Here is a 21,939-nt window from a genome sequence, read left to right on the forward strand (position 1 = left end):
CAGAGAGGAGAGCTAGCCTGGGCCAAACCTCTCAGCACAAACACTCCCAGTCCTGGGCCTGTGGGGGCTCTTCCCTAGGGGACAGCCCCCGCCTGGAATCTTCCCCATACGTGTCCCTGCCCTGATGTCTTCTGAGACCCGTGTCAAGGGTTAGGGATTAAAGCTCTGCACTCTCCCCTGCCCACAGGTAGATGGACTTGTTCCACATGGGAAGGCAACTTGAGGTCCCGCTGGCCCTGGCCAAATTTTACACAATGACTCTGCAGGCCAGAGAGCTCCACGGGCTTCTCAAAGACACACAGCAATTAAAAGGCAGACTCGGAGTTTAGGCCAGATCTTCCGACTCTAAATCCTTTTGCTTATGTTACTGAGTGAGAAAATCCAGCACAACAGCAAAAGGAAACAAAACTGGTGTGAGAAGAAATAACACCAGACTCTCATCCTGATTCTGGTACCCAAGCCAGAGAGCATGGCTTTGATGTACTTGCTTGGTTCATAGCCTGCAAATAATCGCTTTACTTGCAAATGCAATGAAGGGACAGGGAGAGAGGGAAAGGGGAAGAATATGACAAGAAGAGAATGAGATTTGGGCCAACGTTGGGTTATGAAGAGAATGTGTGGGAATGTAGAGCAGAGGCAGAAGGAATTGGCTGTGAAGGAGAAGGCAGGAGGTCTCTGAGAAGGATGATGGGTAGAAGCAAGAGAGGTCCTCAAGTTCTCAGTGATGGCCACCAGGGGGCGCTGTCAACCCTGAATAGCAGGACTGGTGACCAGTGTTGGCCAAAGTGGGACCCACATGGGAGAAAAAACTGGAGGAGAGGCAGGGAAATCGTGTGTCACCACCATGACTGCGTTTGTTAACTCGGGAAATTTGTCATGCAGGGAGTCACGCAGGGTCTCTGGTCCCCCTCCCCACATAAGAACGCAGGACATGGTGAGGCCAAAAAGAACACCCATGAAGCCATAGGTGGGACTATACTCTTGCTGGGGGCTGGGTTGGAAACACAGGAAGCAGGAGCCACAGAATCCGCAATCCACACTCCGTCATACTCCGCCATCCTAACTGCAATCCGCGCTTACCAGCCACCATCTTCTTTCTAACCCCCATTTCCTGCTAGCATAGTCACGACAGTTATATTAGTGGCCAATGGCTCACTGGTTACAGGTGACGGCCAACTAGCCACAGCTGATGGCAATCCAATCACAGTTGATGGCCATTTATTACCTGAGCCAGCACCTTTCCATGTGAGGCTGAGAGCCTGGAAACTGCACTCCTGGCTCTGTCCCCACAAAATTCCAAACAATGGGTGACTTCTTCCAGTTAGATGCAGGTTCTCCCAGAACTTGCCACCACTGTGCTGTGCTATCAAAGCAGGCAGCTGTGTCTGTGACACTCAGGGAGCACGGTGACCCTGCCTGGCTTCCTGGTCCCGGCGTCTTACTCCAGGTGCTGCTGAAACCTGGGCTGCCTGTGGAGCCGTGGGCAGTACCCAGGAGCATGGTCTTGAACTCTTGGACTCTGAGAAGCATGGGTGCATGCCCATGCCCAGTACAGAGCGGCCTCCTCTGGCAGCCCTGATGCCCCATCACTGAGGCTGAGCCAACGGCGTTAGGGTGGGAGCATGGCAGTAGTAGTACCAGAAAGGTATGCAGGGCCTTGGCCACTCCTCTAGGAGGCCGGGCTTCATCTTGAGGGCAGCTGGGAGCCGGGTTTCAGGCAGGGAGTAACTCGGACAGTCTGCGCTTTAGTGACATCCACCTGGCAGCGTTCTGAGAACAGATTAGATGGCAGGAAGACAGGTCACGGTAAACACAGTGGTCCACGAGAGAAATGATCAGTGCTGATGGAAAGCAGGATTATACGGATGATTAGGTGCCAGAGACACGAGGGAGGCCCTTAGGCGATAAGGAAACAGTTCTCTCATCTTGGGCACGCTCACTGAGATTCCTGAACCTCTGCTTCTTGGTCTGCAAATTGGGATAGAACAGCATTGGCTTAATGAGATAATACAGAAAATGTGCTCAGCACTGTGTCTGGCACCTGGTATTTTTCCATAAAAGTCAGCATTAATTCCTCTGCTGCTGCCAATGGTCTACACCTCCAACGACACCAGATTTTTTTGTCTTAGAAAGGTGGTGGTCGTAACCAGGTTGGCGGAGAATTGAGGGAGGTGAGGTGTTCAGGATGCAGTCCATATTGGACGCAGCCTTCTGAGAGGTGTGGGGGACCCAAGGGGGAACGGCCTATGGGTACATATGGACCCAAGGGGTCCAGTTGGAGCTATGGATGTGGGGTCCTCAGGCTGCAGCTAGTGTGATCAGAGACACAGGAGTGGATGCACAGAGAAAGAGCTACAGACGAAACCCCACAGGAAACCATCACTGGAGAGCTGAGTGGAGAAAAGGTGATTACAGAGATTACTTAAGGCCCAGGAAGTATAACGAGGTCAGTGGGCTCATCAAAGTATAAAAGTCAGGGGATCAGTTTCAAAAAGGGAAAGGACACGTGTATCAGCAATGGTTCCCTGAGGCCTTGCGCAGAACTGAGTTTGGGATTGGGAGGAAGGCAGCCAGCAGGGGTGAGAGTGAGAGGGCCAGTGCAGGGGTGTAGAATCCTGGCTGTGGAGGGAAGGAGCAAGAGAAGGCGGCTGCAGAGGAGGTCTGCCCAGGCTGAGAAATGCTTGTCACTTTGGAGGCTGATGGAGAAGCTGAATAATACAAAAAAAGAGAGGGGACACCTAATGAAGGAGACCCAGGAGATGGAATCCAGAAGAGGAGGAAGAAGGAGGAGTAAAAGCAGAACAAGACACTTTAAAGAATGGCAAACTGACCATGAGATGGGCTGGGTGCCATCACAGCGCACTCAGAACACAGGGACCCTGAGAACTGGGAACTCACGGAGGGCTGAGGATGGACAGGACAGAGGAGGTCCTGCAAGGGGAAACCTGGGCAGCCCCAATCCTTGCCTCAGCCACAGACCAGTCCTGCAAAGGGGGAGGGTTCACAGAGCCATGGGAGAAGAGTGGGAACAGGTAGGCCTCCTGGGAGCAGAGCTTGCCAGGGGTGGGGTTAGGATTGGGATGCATGAAGGGCCAGTGAGCTGGGAGTCACAAGCACGGCTCCAGCCTGGCTCTGCCACGAGCTGATCACCGCCCAAGGGAAGCAGGTCCCTTCCTATCTCCTTAGTTTCCCCAACTGTAAAGTGACAGGCTTCATCATTATGCTCCTAGGAAAACTTGCAGTTAGGGCCCTGGCATAGGGTCTCAAAAGGTTCCGTCTTCTGTGGATCATGGAGCCCTTTAGGAAACTGAGGAGAGCATCAGGCCCTGCACACATGACACCAGCTTCTGCATAACAATTCCTGTGGGTTTGTGGACTCCCTAAGATCCCTTGTAGACCCAGGAGTCTGAGGTTCTAATCATACTCATAAATAGGAAGGAATCTCACCCGACCACCCCACCAGCCAGAAAACTGTAATAAAGGAAAACAGAACGCTGGTTCTTTCAGCGGCAGCCACAGCCCCCACACAGACCAGCTGCTAATGAGTTTTGCTCCTGTTTGCTGATGGAGGACACTTGTAATAAAGTTTAATGTGGAAGAACAAGGTGCATTTAAGCAAAGCTGTAAACATCTCTAATTTTATTTAAAACTATAGGGTGCAGTACATTAACATTTAACAATCAGACACTAAATTGGTGTGAGGCTAATCGAGCTGTGTTTATTAGAATGCAGGCACCAAGTCGTCTTTTATCAATGACAACAGAAGGAGCAGAACACTGCCCTGGCCACCCTCACTCCCCACCCTAGGCATTAATTAGGATTCTTCTCCAAATCACCGCCCTATGGAAAGACACTGATTGCTGTGGAGAAAATACGCTGAGCACAGCAGTCGGTTCCCCGGCAAAGTCTGCTAGCCTTGTGTACTTTGGGGATTATTTCCCCAGCAAAACAAACCATTTTTTAAAATGTGAAATGTATAATTAATTCAGAACAAGCAAAGGCTCAACCTCTATTGTACTTGACCTCTGCAGAGTTCACAGTGCTGAGCCCTTCTTCCTTAGAGAAACTGCCTTAGCAGCTTTCCCCCAGCCCCTCCTACACTTCTGGCCTCTTGCTCTTCTCTGGTCTTCTTCAGGCTCCTAGCCTGCTACTGGACTTTCCATAGGCAGCTGCCCCCACTCAGGCCTGGGCACCTTCCTTCCCATTGGATCCCCTCTCGCTGGGGATTTGGTTCACTATCAGGGCTTCAGCTGTGACCTGTATTCTAAGGACACCCCAGTTTCCCTCCTTGTCACTCAAAGTGTCGCCTGGGGAGAGCATAGGCAGTCCCTGGGAGCTTGTTAGGAACACAGACTGCCAGGCCCTACCCAGATTTCCTGACCAGAATCCACAGTTTAACAAGACTCATGCACAAGCTAAAGCTCGGGAGCACGTCTCTCCTGGCCATCCGGACATCTCACTGCAGCTCAAGCTCAGCATGTCCACACTGAAGGCAGACCCTTCCTCTAAACCATGGATTTCTTCTCTGTTTTCCATCCCAGTGATCAGCTTCTGACCAGTGTGTGGGGTGGAGGCGGGATGGGGGATCAACATTCCCCCCCACCCCCCGTGTGACTCCAAATGTCACAGAGCTGGGTCCCTTCTAACCCTGGGTCAGGATGCTGGAATGACATCATGTTCTATGTGGAAGCCAGTCTAAATGTAAGGGCCAGCACAGAAAGGCTCCCTCCAACATCCATGGGACAGGGCTCATTTGTGTCTCCACCCGAGCCCTCCCCCACTGCTGCCAGTGCCAATCGGTACTGCTCCAGGCCTGCTGGTGTCCCCACCCAAACCCGAGGGCCACTCCCTTATGAGCGCATGAGACCCGAAGCCTGACAATCTCTTTACATTGAGACAGTGTCTTCAGAGCCCAGGAGGCCCACACAGAAGGTGCAGAATGTAGCTGGAGCTTGTGGCTGCAAGTTCAGGTTTTGGATGTAAGTGGGCTCCTTGGGGGGGACACTCCGGGCAATTCTTCTGCTTCCCATGTTGGGAAGCCACTTTGATGCACACTGCTCTAGTCAGAATTCTCTCTGTGGCAACCTGACTAGCTTGAAGAAAACCAGGATTTAGGTAGTAGAAAACGGGGCAGTGTATTGAGTCAAAAGAAGATGGGCAGGAAAGAGAACAGTCTGGGGGGTGGAGGGGCTGGGGTATGTGCTTCAGGACATTCTCCTCTCTGCTTGTGTCTCAGCATCTACTTCACTCTCCCCGGCTTCTGTGCTGGGCATGAGACATTGCTACAGGCAGAGCTGATGTGTGGCATCCCAGCTTAGGTGCCCAACGTGGGAGTTTCTTGCTCCCAAAGATTCTGGTGAGCCAGATGGCACCTCATGCACGCTCTGGACATTTCTGTGGCCTGGATCATGAGCCCCATCCTAGTCCAGCTTAGGAGGCAGTCCCTATAGCAGGGCTGAGTGATGCACAAGCCCGTGAACATTCCCGAAAGCGTCACCTGGTTTAATGTTTTATCCAAGTGAGTCCTTAGGCTTATTGACGTGTGGGGTGACTCAGATGACTATGCACCAAAAACTATGAAGTGTCTCATGTCATTGTCATCCCAACAAGTATTTGGCTGTTTCTTGTTGCCCTGTGAGCTAACAGAATCATGATGCTTTAATGAAGAGGTGATCTGAAAGAAGTCCCAACCCTTTCCTCACACGAGGGCTGGGGGTACCCCTTTTCACCTCCTTGCTTCCTGCAGTGATTCCATGCCATGCATGGTCTCGGCCAAAACTCACCAGCAAACCTGAGAGTACCTGTGCTCTGTCTGCAAGAGCCATTGCGTTCTGAGCAAGTGGCTCCTATTGGTTTTAACTTCATTTCAATGTACGCGCCATCGTGCATCTGGAAAACTGCTTATATACAGCTGTTCCATAGGTGCCTTATAGTAAAATCAAAGTGAAAAATTTTTCCTAATTTCTATTTGAATGATGTTTCCCTTTACTTACCCTTAGAAATATCAACACATGCTTAATGGTGTATTTGACAGAGAATGAATGAGTAGACCCATTTTTTAAGTTTACAATGACTAACGCCAAGATTTACCATCCCAGAGAATCACTGGGTCCAAGTCACGCATTGCTTCCAGCTCTGAGCAGAGCTTGCTCGGTTTGCTTCTGGAGCTAATAGTAGGACAAATACGACTTCGATGTTGCCAACAGCCCCCATGGTCCCCTCGGGAACCGGGAAGCATTTTCAGGAGGAGATGATCTTGCAGCTTCCTTTTATGCCCTATGGCAGCAGGTTCCCCATTTGCACATCTCAGTGCATTTGTGCAGCTATCACCAGAGTTTTCGAGAAAGAGCCTGAACTTTATTAATAGACTTGTTAGACCACCTTACAGCTACCAGCTCTTAAAGCTTGTGTTCTTAGTTAATGTATTCATTTCCATGTGTGATGGCCCTAAGCTACCATTGAATTTAAAGGGGTGGGTTTGGGGGTGATTGAAGTTCAAGCCAGTTCTGCAGAGGCTTGGGGACCTCCTACCCCATTGCCTTCTCCCACCATCTCCCCTTCACATGCCCCACTCTCCACTCCCACCTGGCACCCCCAGGGGCTCACTAGCCCATACAGCTGTTTGTGCAAATCAAGAAATTGCCCCCTTCCTCAAAACACCATATAACCATGTTCTGGAACATTGCCGTGATCACATATAATATGACGCCTATGAAAGTTATGCTGTGAATGGGATGCTGACCATAGAGTCTCCTTCCTAAAGAGATGCTCGGGCAAGTTCCAGTGAGTTCTTCCAAATGGTCTTTCTTCCTCAAAAGTTGCATGGTTTATTAACTATCTTTGAAATCTAGCAGAGAGGGAGGGAATGAGATGTAGGTGTAGGCCAGAGAAAATGACTTCCTCTTTGTAAAGTCAGGCTATTTTTGCTTCTGGAAAATCATTACCTGATTTCAATTTAGACTCTTTCCAATAAACCATAAGAGGCACTCACAAGCTACAAGGGTCTTTGGGAACGATACTGTACAGCTAAGTTCATAGACAAGTATTTATATTTTAAAGTTACTGCAGTGAGAGCCTTATCTATGAAAGTTTTCATTTTGAAAACGCAAACTGGCTTTAGCATGCATGTTAACACAGTGTATTTGTGTAGTAATTTATAGTGTACAGAATCTTACAGTAGTCATTAACCAATTTTAAGAGGTTAAGTCACCTTTATATGAACATGAGTCTTAGACAATTAGGGGATACGAATCTTGACCAAGTTCAATTCACATGGTTATACAGAGGGACACAACTCACACTCAAGGCTGTGTTTAAAATATATAATTTACCGTATATACATGGTCCATTACAACACCAAACAATTTTTGTAAGTAAGTAACCACCCAGAGGGCACTCACACAGAAAGAAGTGTCCTTAACAACACAGTTGATAAGATGGCCCTTTTCAAGAATGGATCCATCTTCACTGAGGTCCTGGATGTCATTACAGGTCCACAGAGCAACTTCCTCACATATGTGTATGCAACACATCCCTGCCAGACCCCCACCCAAATCCATTAGAATTCACATGCAAAGTTGAGTTGGCCAAGGCACTTTGCAACACTAGAGTCTTCAGGACACACTTTTCCAGCTCGGCTAGGACTTCCTACTCTCCTACCCTGGGGGAACGAACCAAAAGACTCTGCTCTCACACGAGTGGACATTCAGTGGGAGGTGGTAACTACAAAAGGCCCACTTCCTCCAGTGTGTCATTGATGGCAAACCCCCACTGCTCCTTTGGAAAAGGATGAGTAAGAATTTCTTGGAGAATGTAAGTTTCTATGTCAGTCATACGTCCACGCTGCCCAAGGGGTGGGAGCCTTTTAGCATGGAGCTCTACTTGTCCTATGGACTTGGATGATCATGGGTGGGGGAGGGGGAACAGGCACTGTAGTTTTCAGAGACAGTTGCTGTCCCTTTAGACTTCCCCAAATGTGCCTCTCTGCCCTTAAATCATGAGGGTTGATGCATCTATTTAAAACAAGAGATGCTATCTTGAGTATTGCTTTGCTCTGCTCTGGGTGCTCTAGCAATATTATCTGATCCTTTGAAAACCAATTAGTATATATCTACCATCTCACACTTTGGCCTACAATGGCATTTCCTCTAGCTATACGCTATGAGCTTGATATCACAGATACAAAAAGAGTAGAAGATTAAAATTAAGATTAAAAAAAACAAAACCCAGAGAAAGAAGAGGAAAACATGAAGGGGTTTGGCTCAGCAGATAATCTCCTTGGATGCTCTCAGAATCAGAGTCCTCACCCCTCAGGGCTCAGACCCAGGACAATCTTGTCCTGGAATATTGGTCCAGGATTGTGGCCCCTGCTCTTCTGCAGAGAAGAGCCTAGTACCTCTCCGAAGGCACCTGGAATGCCACAGGGGAGGGACTCCCCACCACACAGAAGGCACAAGTAAAAATACAAAAATAAGGTTTCATAAATAACTGGGGTGGGGGCATGTATTAAATAGGACCACGGAAGAGGATGCGGCGTTACAGCTTGTTCTCCTCAAAAAGGATCTGGGCGTAGACAGTGCTGGTGGGGATGCCTTTGGCAGCCTGGTGGGGTTTGATCAGCTCCAGCTCGGCGTAGGTCAAGTTTTCCTCAGCAATCTTCGGCTATAAGACAAAACACAACACAAGTCTGGCTGACCAGGGGGAGTGCTGCATCGTACAGCCACTCATCAGGCATGCATTTGCATTGCATGGCAGGGATTCAAAGGGGAACAAATGGACAAAAAACTTACAAGAATATATAAAATCAAACTCATATAATAATATAGATCTCATCATCTTATAAAGAACACTAGGCCTTGCACACAGACACTATGATTTATTTTCAAGTCAACATAGAAACTAACAAAAGAATGATTGAACATAAGGCTACAAAGCAAATTTTCATCTGAAAAGTAAAAATAATGCAACAGTCTCTGATCAAAAGGAAAAAATAGAGACAGAGCAAAAAATCCTAGAAATTAATAATAAAATTGGAATGCTACCATCTAGAAAAGTTTTTAAATGACTTACTCTGTATAAAACTAAAATTTCAGCATATATTGAAAATAATAAAGAAATATTACTTGCCAGAACCTAAAAAACACAGCACTCAGAGAAAAAGCATAGACTTAAATATTTATATTAAACAATAGTTTACATTAAACAATATGAATTAAATGGATCAAACATCCAACTGCAGAAGTTAGAAAAAAGAACAAAATAAATGAAAGAAAAGCACAAAAAAGAACCAATAAAATTAAAACCAGACTGTATGAATCAGAAAACAAACAAACAAAAAAACCCAGTCGAATTAATAAAAACATCCAAAGCCTGTGCTTGGAAAATGCCAATAAAATAAATGAACTGAAAAATACATTAATCAAGATAAAAATGGAAAAAACAAAATTGAATAAAATAAGAAATGAGAATGGGAATATAATGTAAATAAAGAAAAAAAATTAAATTAGAAAAACTACTTTGCTCAACTTATTGCAAAAAAAAATTTGAATTACGTACAGGATAAAAAGGGGAATGTGCCAGAAAAATATAAACAATAAATGTCAACTCCAAAAAATATGAATGTATTAATTACAATCAAAAAAAGAAAAGAAAATGAAAGAAGGAGGGAGGGAAGGCACGGAGGGAAAATACTGTCCAAAAGCTCTCTCTCAAATAACCAGAAAGTACTAATTTGATGGTGCCCAGGCAGAGAATTTCTAAAAAAAAAAAAGTCTTTAAGGAACAGATAATTCCAATGTAATTAAACTGATCCAGTGTATTAAAAAAAAGAGGAAAAACTTCATGTATTTAAGAACAATCTCATTTATTAATATAAATTTTAAATCAAATTTACTCAGAGAGAATGCAGAAGCACATTAAAAATTAGATAATCATGCTAATTTGATTTTATTTCAGGAGTGCAAAGACGCTTCAATATTAGAAAAATCTCTTAATATAATTCATAATAGTAGTAGATGAAAAATCATATTGTTACCTTCATAGATACTGGAAAGGCATCTAATAAAATTTAAAAACATTTTTTGTTAAAATATTTTTGAATAAAGTAGTCATAGAACTTTATTTTCTTACCGTGATTAAGGAATTTATCATTGAAATAAATACTTGGTGATTCAACTCTAGTGGTACTAAAAATATAAAGCAGCAATCATTATAATACTGTGGCATTGACAAATGAGTATATATATATATATATATATATATATATATATATATACATATAAAATTCTAAAAAAATAATCTCAGCATATGGAATGTATTTTAAAGTATGATACAAAATCCAGAAGCAATAAAGAAAAGATATGGACATTTTCATTCTGTATATGGCAAAATATTCTCTAAATAAAGTCCAAGGACAATTGAAAAAATGGGGAAAATATTTGTATCATATCAAAGGGTCTTACAATTCAAAAAAGATAATGGCCAACAATCCATCAGAAAATTAAGCAAAGAACAACAGACAGGACCAGTGAGTTCACGGGACAGTAAATACAAATGTCTCTGACACATGAAATACGAGTCAACCTCCCTCATAGCAAGAGAATCGCGATTTTAAATCAAACTTAGACATCAGTTTTTGTCTTTTAGGAGAACAAATTGATAGTTGCCAGAAGAGAGGGGGTTGGGGGTTGGTGGGTGAAAAAGGTGAAGGGGAATAAGAGGTACAAACTTGCAGTTACAAAATAAATAAGTCATAGTGATGTAATGTACAGCACAGGGAATATGGTCAATAATATTGTAATGAATTTGCAGTGACAGATGGTTACTAGACTTATTGTGGTGATCACACTGTAAGACATATAAATGTCAAATCACTGTGCTGTACACCTGAAAGTGATACAATATGTATGCCAACTATACTTTAATGATTTGTTTTTAAAGATTGTCATGCTAATGGAAATAAGTCAGACAGGAAAAGTCGAGAACCATCGATTTTACTCATATGTGGAATATAAAACTGAAAGCAACAAACGAACAAGACAAACAACCAACCAAAATCTCATAGATAAAGCCAAGAGTGGAGTGGTTACCAGAGGGAAAGAGGGGAGACGGGAGGTAGAAAAGGGTAAAGGGGGTCAAATATACGGTGATGGAAGGAGAACTGAGTCTGGGTGGTGAGTACATGATGTATTATAGAATTGTACACTTGAAACCTTTATAATTTTACTAACCAATGTCACCCCAATAAATTTAATAAAAATTATTTTTAAAATTGCCATACAAAATAGAAAGAAACAGATCTTCCTGTATATTGTTGGTGAAAGTGTTTACTGGTACAAGTAGAAATCTGGAAACCACTATATGAACATCAATGGGAAACTGGTGAATTCACTCAGTGGCGTATGCACTACAGTCTTCAAAAGGAATGATGGAGCGCTATGTGGACTGCATGTTTTATCATTTGTGTAAATAGGTGTGCATGTGAGTAAATATATGTGTATATATTTATATGTTTGGAAAATCCTTGGAACCTGCTTGGAAAATCAAGAACCTGGTATCCATGGTTCCCTCTGGGGAAGTAAACTGGATGACTGGAAGGAGACCGCCCCCTTTATGGCATACATCTGTTGATACCTTTGGAATTTTATGGTAGGCACATGCATTTAAACAACACTTTCATTAATTTTAAATTCATAGTTAGAAAAATAAAAGTCAGTCACTAATTCATAGTCATAAAAGACACATGACTTTCATTTAAGCAGCACTGTTTTTGTTTTTTGGCTTTGGTTGTGCTGTTGTTTTGTTTTGATTTTTGCTCTTCTGTGCTTATACCTTGGTTATCGCACCAAAATTCAGGACAAATAATCCATGTGCATCCAATTTAAGTTTCTTAAAAAGAATGTGAAGATCCAAAAGCCCTTTTATTTTGACGTGAAACATCATAATAGGAAAGGGGAGCAAGGGACAAAGAGAATGTGTCAAGAACGCCTTCAAGTCAGTAGATACTAGTCAGGGCTGATTGCCAAGCGACCGCCACAGACTGTCCAGCCATTTTAAAACTTCAAAGTCAGGGACATTTATAGGGATGAGTCCCTCCTTTTTGTCTTTCGACACTGAAAGTCTACATTGCTTCTCAGCCATTCATATCTCAGAAGCCAACAAAACTCCTGTTTACATCTTGCCTTCGGTTTAATTACATTTCACATTATAATGATTCCATTTAGAAATGTCATGTGTCCTCAGATAAACATGAAAACCCAACTCATGTAAATTTTAGAGCCAAGATTTATGAAATCATATTGTCCAGGTGCTTTATTACATTACCTTGAAATTGCATTGTTTTCTAGTGTAGATTATCTGTTTATTCTTAAGTTATTCCATTACGTTTGGATATGAAAAATAACACTGGCTTTCTCAATACAGGTCACCAGGCTGGCTTGGCTGGTGTGTTGTTTTCATACATTTTTATGATGTTCTTATAGTAAACATAATTTAATAAAGCCAAAGCACACTAAATAAATAATTGCATCTAGAAAAGCAATAAAAACAAATAAAATTAGTACTTTCATAAGTGGAAAGGTACTTCAATTACTGCTACAAGCACCAACCCCCCCATAAAATGTGTAGAATCATTTCCCTTATGCATATTTCTGGGATATAATAATTTGATTGAAGATATGAGGCAGCACACAGGAGGCTCCGAGTTGTGAAGTGTATACAGTTTCCAACAGAAGATGCATAACACCAGTCCTCAGCACCTTCACAGAACCTATTGTTTCCTGGCGTGCACACTGGCTGGCACCATCAACCATGTGCTTAATTACATTCCCAGCTTGTTTAACTGGAAATCAATCCCTAACAGCCAGCAGAAAAGGGGCACGTGTAGACTCCTACCAGTTGTCACCATGTCACCCTTCTTTGCACTGATGTTTTAGTGGAAGATTTAGGTGCATTCAGAAGTAGCTTAGAGGAAAGTATCAGCATGTCAGTAAGACTAGGTAAAACTCTAAAACTGGAAATAAGGAGCAGAATGTAAAGGTTAAAGTGATTGAAACGGAGCAGAAACAGGGCGAGGGCCCTGCTGCAGGACCCCATGGGGATTCCCAGTGATGTCTGAAATCTTCACAATTCCAGCCCATACTGGGTTTAAGCTAAGACAATTCAAGGGCTGGAGTAGAGCAAGTGGTCTCTGAAGATGAATCAAAAAGCTCTTGTTAGTTCCTTGCCATCTGCTGGCCCTCAAAATGGCCCTCTTCAAGCCCTACCCTGCTCTTGGGGTGCAGGAAGTACAGAAATGTATGGGGCATTAGCACTCAGGACCACAAACTTAAATACTCCTGACTGGCTGTGCACACTCTTAACAACAGCGTTAGGTTCCACCAACACACAAAGGAAACTGCTCACAGTAGGATTTCCGGGCCTCAGACATGAGCCGGACACTTCTATCTGATGTAGCTCTAGTCACTGGAAGGCAGCACGGGGAAGGAACAGACAGCAGATGTGGACCTACTGCTGCAGGGCCTAGAAGGGTCCTTTGGATAAAGCCCAGAAGTTTCTAAACATGTGAGTAGCAACTTCGCCATTTCCTCTTTCCCAGGACTATTTAGTTTTACTTTCTTTTTCTTTTCACCAGTCTGAACAGACCTCAGGTCAGTTTCTCTTTTTACTCTTCCAATAAAAGCCTGGTACTTGGGTTCAACTGCTTGGTATCTTGTAAGTTCTAAACCTCACTGATTTATGTACCTTTAATCTCACTTTTCATACATTTTCTCTCAGCCAGGGAGAATCCACTCCTTAGTCTGCAGGGGGATTCCATGAGCAAGAAGAGATGGGGGTTCAGATCAGACACATGTTAAGGCATCAAAGAAAGTCTGGAATAAAAGAATATTCATCTAATTCTCGGTTCAATGGAAGCATTCATAAACAGGAGGTGAGAAGAGAGGTCCTGAGGCCATCATCCTGCAGCTGACTTCAGAGCATGGGTGCAAGAGGAATTTGGACCTCAGTTCAAATGTCAGCTGTGTGACCTTGGGCCAGTTCCATCACTGGCCTTCAGGGATTGTTGATGAAAATGAGGATTTCAATGAAATGACATATGTAATGATTTTGGCACCACAGTACCTACCCTGTAGAAGGTGCTAAACACATGTGTACTGAGTAAATGTTTTGGTGTCATCGCTTTCTCTCTAGGATCAAGTAAAATATCATCCATTTGTCTATGTCACCCCCAGCTGCCCTGCCCCTCATGGCTTGACTTGACACTGTGCACCCCAACCTGAAGATTACATTTCTACTCATGTCTCCTGCTACGTCTTCCGGTAACAAAAAGAAGATTTATTTTTTTTTTTTTTAACTTTAATTATCTTAAATAACATGCACTAGAAGTGATTTTTTTTTTCAGGTGGACAATTGTATGCATTTTAACACACATATGAATTTGTGAGTATTGCCAGGACAGGACACAGACCAGTTCCATCCCTCTCATGCAACCCTCCGTGGTTACATCTTCCCTCCGACCCTACCCCTAGGCACTCCCTGATCTGTATTTTGTCACTATGGTTTTGTCTGTTAGATAATGTCATATGAAAGGAACCATACAGTATGTAATCTTTTGAGATTGGCTTTTTTCTCTCAGTGTAATTCTCCACATTCATCCAAGTTGTTGCGTGTATCAATGGTTTCCTCCTGATTGCTGAGGAGTAGTTGGTGGTGCACTGCACACCTCAGTTTGCTTATCCACTAACCTACTGAGGGACATTTGGGTTGCTTCAAGTTTGGGGCAGTTATAGATACAGTTGCTATAAATATTCATGTGTAGGTCTCTGCAAGATGCTTTCAGGGTAAACACCCAGGAGTGAGTTTGCCGAGTGATATGGAAAGTATATGCTTAACTTTCTAAGAAACCGCCAAACTATTTGTCCAGAGCTTCTGCACCATTCTTCCCTCCCACCAGCGATGTCTGAGTGTTTTAACTTCTCTGCGTACTTGCTGGCACCTGGTACTGGCAGTATTTTGTGCTTTGGCCATCCTAGGAGGTACTGGTGGTCCAGTAATTGCCTTTTCACTGTCCTGAAGGACCTCATTGGTCCTAGACTTGAACTCAAGTGCTCACTGATGGCTGCTGAGCCTCATTAAATCCCCTCAGAAGAAGTAGGAAAAAATTATTGCAAAGACCAGTTTTCTAATGCAGTGATGGGACCTCTGGAAGACTCTACATAAGTTTCAGAGTTTGAAATGCCATGTCTTCCACCCCCCATCCATCTGTTCTGCTAGTGGTGAGACACTGCAACAGCAGATGACAGTCTTTGGGCTGGACCTCCCATTTCTTATTATACCCTTTCCTGTCCAGTTTTAGAGTATTGGTTATGGAAAGTATGTCTACAGTAATGATTTACTTGATGGGGCTGAAACTGGAAAAGATTCAGAGGCTGTGCACCTCTTAGGAATACCCTTCCTCTTCAATCTCCTAACTGGTAGTTTCTGAGTATTTCATTTTATAGGTGTGTTTCCAGGATTCAAGAAAAAGTTAACAGAGAGAGAGAGAGAAAGAGAGAGAGAGGGATTTAACATTCCATGCAGACTCCTGCAAAACAACACTATTTTTTATAGCGAGCACAGTTGGATGCACAAGTTGAATTAAGTTGCAGGAATAAAAGAAAAATGCAATTGCAGCCACTGCCAGTTCTCCAATGTCAGAAGTGCAATTGGGTAATAGCATTATCACAGCAACAGATCAATAACTAGGACATGGGATGTTTATGCTAACGTCACCTTAGAGTTTAAAAATGTGGTTGCAGTTCTACTAGAGTTGCACTATCAGGAATCTATTTACCCAAGAGAGAATTACATACTATCGAGGGCAGACTTCCTCTTCCCCCTTCAAGATAAGTGCTCATTTTTTATTCAACAGGGCAGTACCTGGTAAAACAAACTCTACCTTCACAGCGTCCACACATATAGCACTATGGCCACGGAGAAGGGGGAGGCTGTATATTCAGTGAAGCTGTATTTGATGGAGGGACCTCAATGGGTCCAAACTCAGGAAAGAAAATTATGTTGTGGTCCCCATAGGTCCTGTTGGAATCAACATGCCTTCCATGTGAATTTGACTTGTTTTGAGTTCCACAGGCCTGCCAACTAGAATACTTATTTATGTTTAAACATATTATGAAGAAGTCGACTTCCCTGAGGTGCAAGTTATATGAAAATAAAGAATCAAAATGAACAAAAGAGACACAGAGGTCACAACCCAAAGGTGACTTTGGGAGGTAGAAGAGTGTGGTGGTTGAGAATCGGTCCTTCTGAGATCAGCACTCAGCAAATGTGACCTCATCTTCACCACCTCATTCAGTCCTCACAGCAGCACTGCGAGGGTGGTCCAGTGGCCAGGCCCACTTCCCCGATGAGGAAATAGGCTTTCACAGGCAGGTCATCTGCTCAAGGTCACGCAGCTATGGCTAGGTGAAGTCTGGACTCAGAGCCCGGCAGTCCTACTTGGGATCCACGTGCAGCTCACGGGACATGTCCAGCCCTGACAAGTGACCAAGGCTGTGTTGTGAATGCCTGGCACCCAGGTGAACCTAAGACCCTCTGAGAGCAGATACATGGAGGTGTCACTGATTGGAATGGGCAATGAAGGGGAAGGAGAGAATCCCATCAAAATGCCTACAGGGGACCCCTAGCTTCTCTCTCCTGTCTCATCCCCCCAAGATTCTTAGTCTCCAAGAAAGGAGCAGGTGTACCTCTGACCAGCATGGGATGGAGCTAAAAGGGTGCAGGCTCTGCTTGGGCCAGGCTGTGGGTCACGTGGCAACAGACTCTTGATTAGACGTGCCTGCTGGACAGATGGAAATATGGAGCTAAGTGTATATGGAGCAGAACAGAGAAGTCCAGGGGAATTTTCTGAGGTAACTGCTGGAGCCACATGTCAAGTCTACTCTCACCATCTCCTTGGAGCTGAGTTCATTGGTCCACTGGGACCTCTGGTTCTAGCAGCATAACTGATACCAGAATCTTCACTCAGAGGTGAGGGCTGGAATCAGCAGCACTCCCAAAATCCAGCATGGAGCTGTGACTCTGATTTAGGCGTGTCTTGACAATCTGAGCCAAGGTCGAAAGACCAGGACTCTCAGTCACTGCACATGGAGACTCACCGTGCTCTGAGGCCCAAACACCCACTGCCTCTGCTGCTTCAGACATCTATGATCGTGGCAGTATATCTGCCCAGGCTCCCCATGCTTACCCAGTGCCTAAGGGCCAATAAATGACTCAGTGTTCTCTAGAACTTTGGATTGATTTGAAAGGATCTGGAACTCAGGGGACGTCCGGGATGGAAATGAAGACCTCAAAGTCCTCTCCAGGCTTGTTGGCACCTTGGGTTGGATGAAGTCACTCGGGAATTTTGAGCAGAGCAAATTCACATGACACTTTTAAGTCTGGAGAAATCAAAGGGTGCTCAGCACAGTGTCTTCCCAGAATGAAAGTGACAGGACAGAAAGTCACATAGCCCTGGCCAAGTGTTCTGAGGACAGATCGAGGTGACCAGCTGTAGAACTTGCTAAAGCCATGCACACAAAGGCTCAAGGCTTTACAAGTCATCAGAGAGATGGATGTCTCTCGATTTCACCAACGTGTGTTTTGGAAGCTAAAATGTGATTATAGGTAATGCTCCTGGGGAGGGTCCTGATACATGAAACTTTCCTAGTGGCGCAGTGATAGCTTTCTGATGGAATACAGCCACTCATTTGCTCTTCCCCATGGACCACAGATGGATGTTTTCCCAGCTGTCTTCCAAAAGTACTTTTACTGGCAATGTTATTCAAGAGAATGTTTATGCTGAGAAAAAGAGTGTTTGGTTATCTATTTCTATGTAGAAGTCCACCCTGAGAATCTTCAGTCTTGAACACTCTCAGTCTTCTAATCACCTGCAAGCTTTAACTCTCTTAGATTCGTCGGACTGGGCAAGGGTCTGTCTAGTGGTACCGAAGAGCATGGACTCTCGGAGACAGAAAGACTGCCCTTTACTAGCTGTGTGACGTTGGACAAGTTCCTCAGCTTCTCTGTGCCTCCATTTCCTCATCTGTGAAGTGAGACTTATAATAGTACCTATTTCACAGGGTTATTTTGAGGATTAAATGCATTAATACTTGTAACGTATTTAGAAAATTACCTGGTAGGTAAACAGTAAATACTCAAACGTGTTTAATTATTACTACAATTATTTTATAGAGTACAAGTAAGTGTTGTTTTAACAATTGGCCCCCTTGAAATATTTAGAGGTAGAGAGAAGAAGAGATCATCTGGAAAACATCACAAGTCAGACTCTCATGGATACCCCTGGACCTCGGACCAGTGCCAAACCCAGTGATATACTTTTGAATAGTGGGAAAGATGCTCCTTCTGAAAAGACAGGGCAAACTATGACACTCACTGCTCTGCACAAATCCTCCAGTGGTTTCTCATCACACTTAGAATCGAATCCAGCGTCCCTGTCAGGACCCTGCCCTGACCCCCCTCCGGCCCCAGCAAGCAGCACACTTGCTGCTTGCTGACCAGCGCTCCAGCCAGCGGGTCTCCTTGTATACCCCTTGTTCAGGGCCCGCCCACCTCAGGGCCTTTGCCTGGGCTGTGCTCTCTGCTTGGAATGTTCTTCTCCCACATAGCAGTGTGGTGTGCTCCCTCACTTTACCAGGCCTTTGCTCCAAGGAGGCCCTCTTCCCATCAAACACAGTCCATCCGTGGCTCCCTTACTCTGCCCTGCAGAGCACAGTCACTCCTTAGCATTATAACATATTGTCCACTCGGTTACCTTTAGCCTTCTCCCACAATGTACTAATAGCACCTAATGTTTACTGAGTGCACAAAGAACTCTACGCAGAATATACCCTTATCATCCTCAGGTGACACACGCAGAAATGAAGGCACAGAAATGGCAAGCCTGAGGTCAACAGCTAGCAAGCAGCAGAGCTGGTGCCAGAGCCAGCCTCTGACCACACCACTCACTCCACACACCCAGTGACTGCATCCAACTTACTCACTGGTGAAGCCAGTGCTGTGTTGGTAAAACGTTGAGCAACTGGCTCTCCAAAGAAAAAAGCTCCAATTTGCAGCATCTGCTGATTTACGTGGGTACATCCTCCCACAATGGCTGATTTCAAGACACCAGGTTTGCTCTCCCTGCTGGGCAAGGGTGGGCGGAGCATGCCACCATGTAACTTAGCTCCTTGGAAGATACCTGCTCAGGTACCACCTGGCACATAGGAGATCCTTAGCACACGTTTTTTAAATGAATGACTGAATGAGTTTAAGATAAAATCAAAGAAAACCAGTCTGGTACAGTCATTAAAAATCCTTCCATGGATATCCTTGGCCTTAGGGATGCAGGAAAGAGACGCTCCCAGAAATCCTGCAGAAAACCATGGATTCTTTTTCCTTTCAACCTATCTAGCGTTTCCATGAAGACACTCCACTGAGAACTAGGATACCTGGGTGCTACTGCTTGGAATCATATAAAATCTGCATGTGGCTTTCAATTTAATAGGTTAAAATGTAGACATATGATAGATAATAAATGATGACACTGTAACACTTTGTAGTCATTAAAAGAATGGGGTGGATTACACATACTGATGTAGAAATATGAGCCTGATCTATTGTTAATGAAAAAAAAAATCAATGTGTGAACGTTTTGTTTAGTACCATTCTCATTTTTAGGGAACTCTACATACAGAAATGTATTTGTCATAATCCGTAGCCATGACCTACACTGATTGAGGGTTGATTGTACATACACTGTGGGAATGTATACATAGAAATGGACACAATTTTGTATATACATAGAGAAATATTTAGGAGAATATAAACCAATTTCCTAACAGAGGGCACCTCAGAGAAATAAAGAGTCTATGGAAGAAATTTCACTTACTATTCTAACAAATGGGGATTCTGAATTGCCAGCCCCACTCCTACAACCCCACATAGAATCACCATTCCAGCTTTTATCATGTAAAAGTCCTTCCAGTAAGCTCAGGACAGAAAACACCCTGGACCCAGTGGACTAGGACTTCACTGTGTGCTTCTGATGAGAGGAAGCAGAGCCCAGGGCCCAGTGAGGAAGAACCAGCATCCAGGGCCAAGAGCCTGGTGACACCCAGCTCTGCCACTTCCCATGTGGGAGCTTGTGCTGGCACTTACCAGCCTGGGCCTCCCCAGCTTCATCTGTGAGATGGAGATAATAACAATGCTTAAGTCATGGTTGTCCCAGTGTTTACACTGGTAAGCACTGGGACAGTGCCTGCGTGGGGAAATGCCATTGAAGTGAAGTGTGTGTATCGTCACCATCATCACCACTAGCACTATGTCATGGGCACAAAGCATTAAGACCAAATATAAATAGCGGTAGATATGCTAACTCATTGGTGAATTCACATGTAATGTGGGCAATGGGCACATACTACTGAATTCATAGTTTGCATTCTTCATCTTTCTATGCACACTCTAACCAGAAATTCATGAGGTTGTTGCCGTTTGGACATTACATGTGCTTGTTGGAATTTATAAATTCAGCTTTACAAAGTTACAATGATAAATTAAAATTGAATCTGAGCAGAGAAACAATATCCGCTTATGTGTACCGCTCGTTTGTCATGAACTCAAATTTCACATGGGGATTTTCTTCCTGGTATTTTGGATGCTTAGCTTGATGTTACAAATACATTGATAATTTTTTTCTTTCCTTTTTTCTGAAATGGCACTTCATTTCTAGTATTCTCAACTTGAGATTGAAAAAGTCTTTTAATAACAAGTCTGAAGTGCTTTGCATTCAAAACTGAGGTTTTAAATGAAATAAGCATTTTTTTTAAGAAAAAATTGAATATGAGCACAAATGATATTGTTCCACGAGATTACAAAAATAAAATAGAGTGAAAAAGCGTTTTTTAAAAATTTCCCCGCGGTGCAATGATGGCAGCACTGAGGTGCCCAATAAAGGCAGCAAATCAGCTGAGCCGAGACGGAAAACAAGCTACCACTCCTCAGGGACATTGTCTGCAGACACACAGGGACAGGACTGACCCAGACTGGAGCCCCCGGGGCCCCGGGCGGGCCTGTGCAGCCAGGTGGGGCCACTCATGGAACTGGGCGTCCGGCCAGGCTCACCTCTCTGCCAGCCGTTCACCTGTGTCAGGGCTGCAAGGCTCGTGGCCCTGACCCATGCACCCCACACCCCGCACGCCGCACACCGCCGGCGGTGCTCAGTAAACGCGTGGAGAAGGGGTAAGTGGACGACGGAAGCAAAACGGCCGCAGGGCATCAGTCATGCAGTACAGCAGAAATTGTCCCGCGGTGGTCACTTCAAAGCCGCCTTCCGCCTCAGAGCGCAGAGCCACATCACGCGCTGAGGCGACTCCCTCCGCAGCACTTCTGGGGTAGGATCCCCGTGGTCTCACCGGGGGCTCCTAAGAAGTGCTGAGAGTACTACCAGTCTTAAAAGACTCCCGGGAAGTAAGTAACGGCTTCACTTGGCCCATCGTTAATAAAATCAGAGCCTCAACCAACTTCCATGGGCCTCGGATATGGCTGAGAAGCATCCAGCCTGGTAGCTGTTTGTGGCCAGTGTGAGGCAGCGGGGCCCCTGGCATTCGCATCGTGCCTGCCGGCCGGTGTCAGGACCAGCAGCCCTCACGCAAGATGTGATCTCACCTCTGCTCCCTGCTGATCGCATGCTTCCCGCTTATGAAAGGGCCCAGCCCGCTCTATCCGGACTGCAGGAAGCCCGAGAAATCAATGACTTCTGCTTCTGTTTTCCCCACTCTCATCCCTTCCGAAGCCTCGGCATCTATCCTTCCCTCCAGTCGACACACATAACTCCCCGTGACAATAACGGGATGTGCATGTGTACCGAGGGGAGCATAGAATTTTTATCTCTGTAAAAATGGCACTAAC

At 44.7% G+C, this 21,939-nt stretch overlaps 1 protein-coding gene across 2 annotated transcripts in view; it reads right to left on the bottom strand.

The window, feature by feature from the left end:
* Window positions 1-7,308: 7,308 nt before the first annotated feature.
* VSTM4 (V-set and transmembrane domain containing 4) overlaps window positions 7,309-21,939 on the bottom strand; it is a 102,070-nt gene continuing 87,439 nt past the window's right edge. The window contains exons 8-9 of one of the 2 annotated variants that reach the window (XM_019730127.2): window positions 10,034-10,056; window positions 8,530-8,661 (exon numbers count right to left, since the gene is read on the bottom strand). In XM_019730127.2, coding sequence (XP_019585686.2) covers window positions 10,036-10,056 — 21 coding nt within the window. In that variant the 3' untranslated portion in view covers window positions 8,530-8,661; window positions 10,034-10,035. Of the gene's footprint in view, window positions 8,662-10,033; window positions 10,057-21,939 lie in introns of both variants that reach the window. The other variant, XM_019730126.2, reaches the window with a different exon arrangement.

The sequence above is a fragment of the Rhinolophus sinicus genome, linkage group LG07 (genome assembly GCF_036562045.2).
Source record: "Rhinolophus sinicus isolate RSC01 linkage group LG07, ASM3656204v1, whole genome shotgun sequence".
NCBI classification, from domain to species: domain Eukaryota; kingdom Metazoa; phylum Chordata; class Mammalia; order Chiroptera; family Rhinolophidae; genus Rhinolophus; species Rhinolophus sinicus.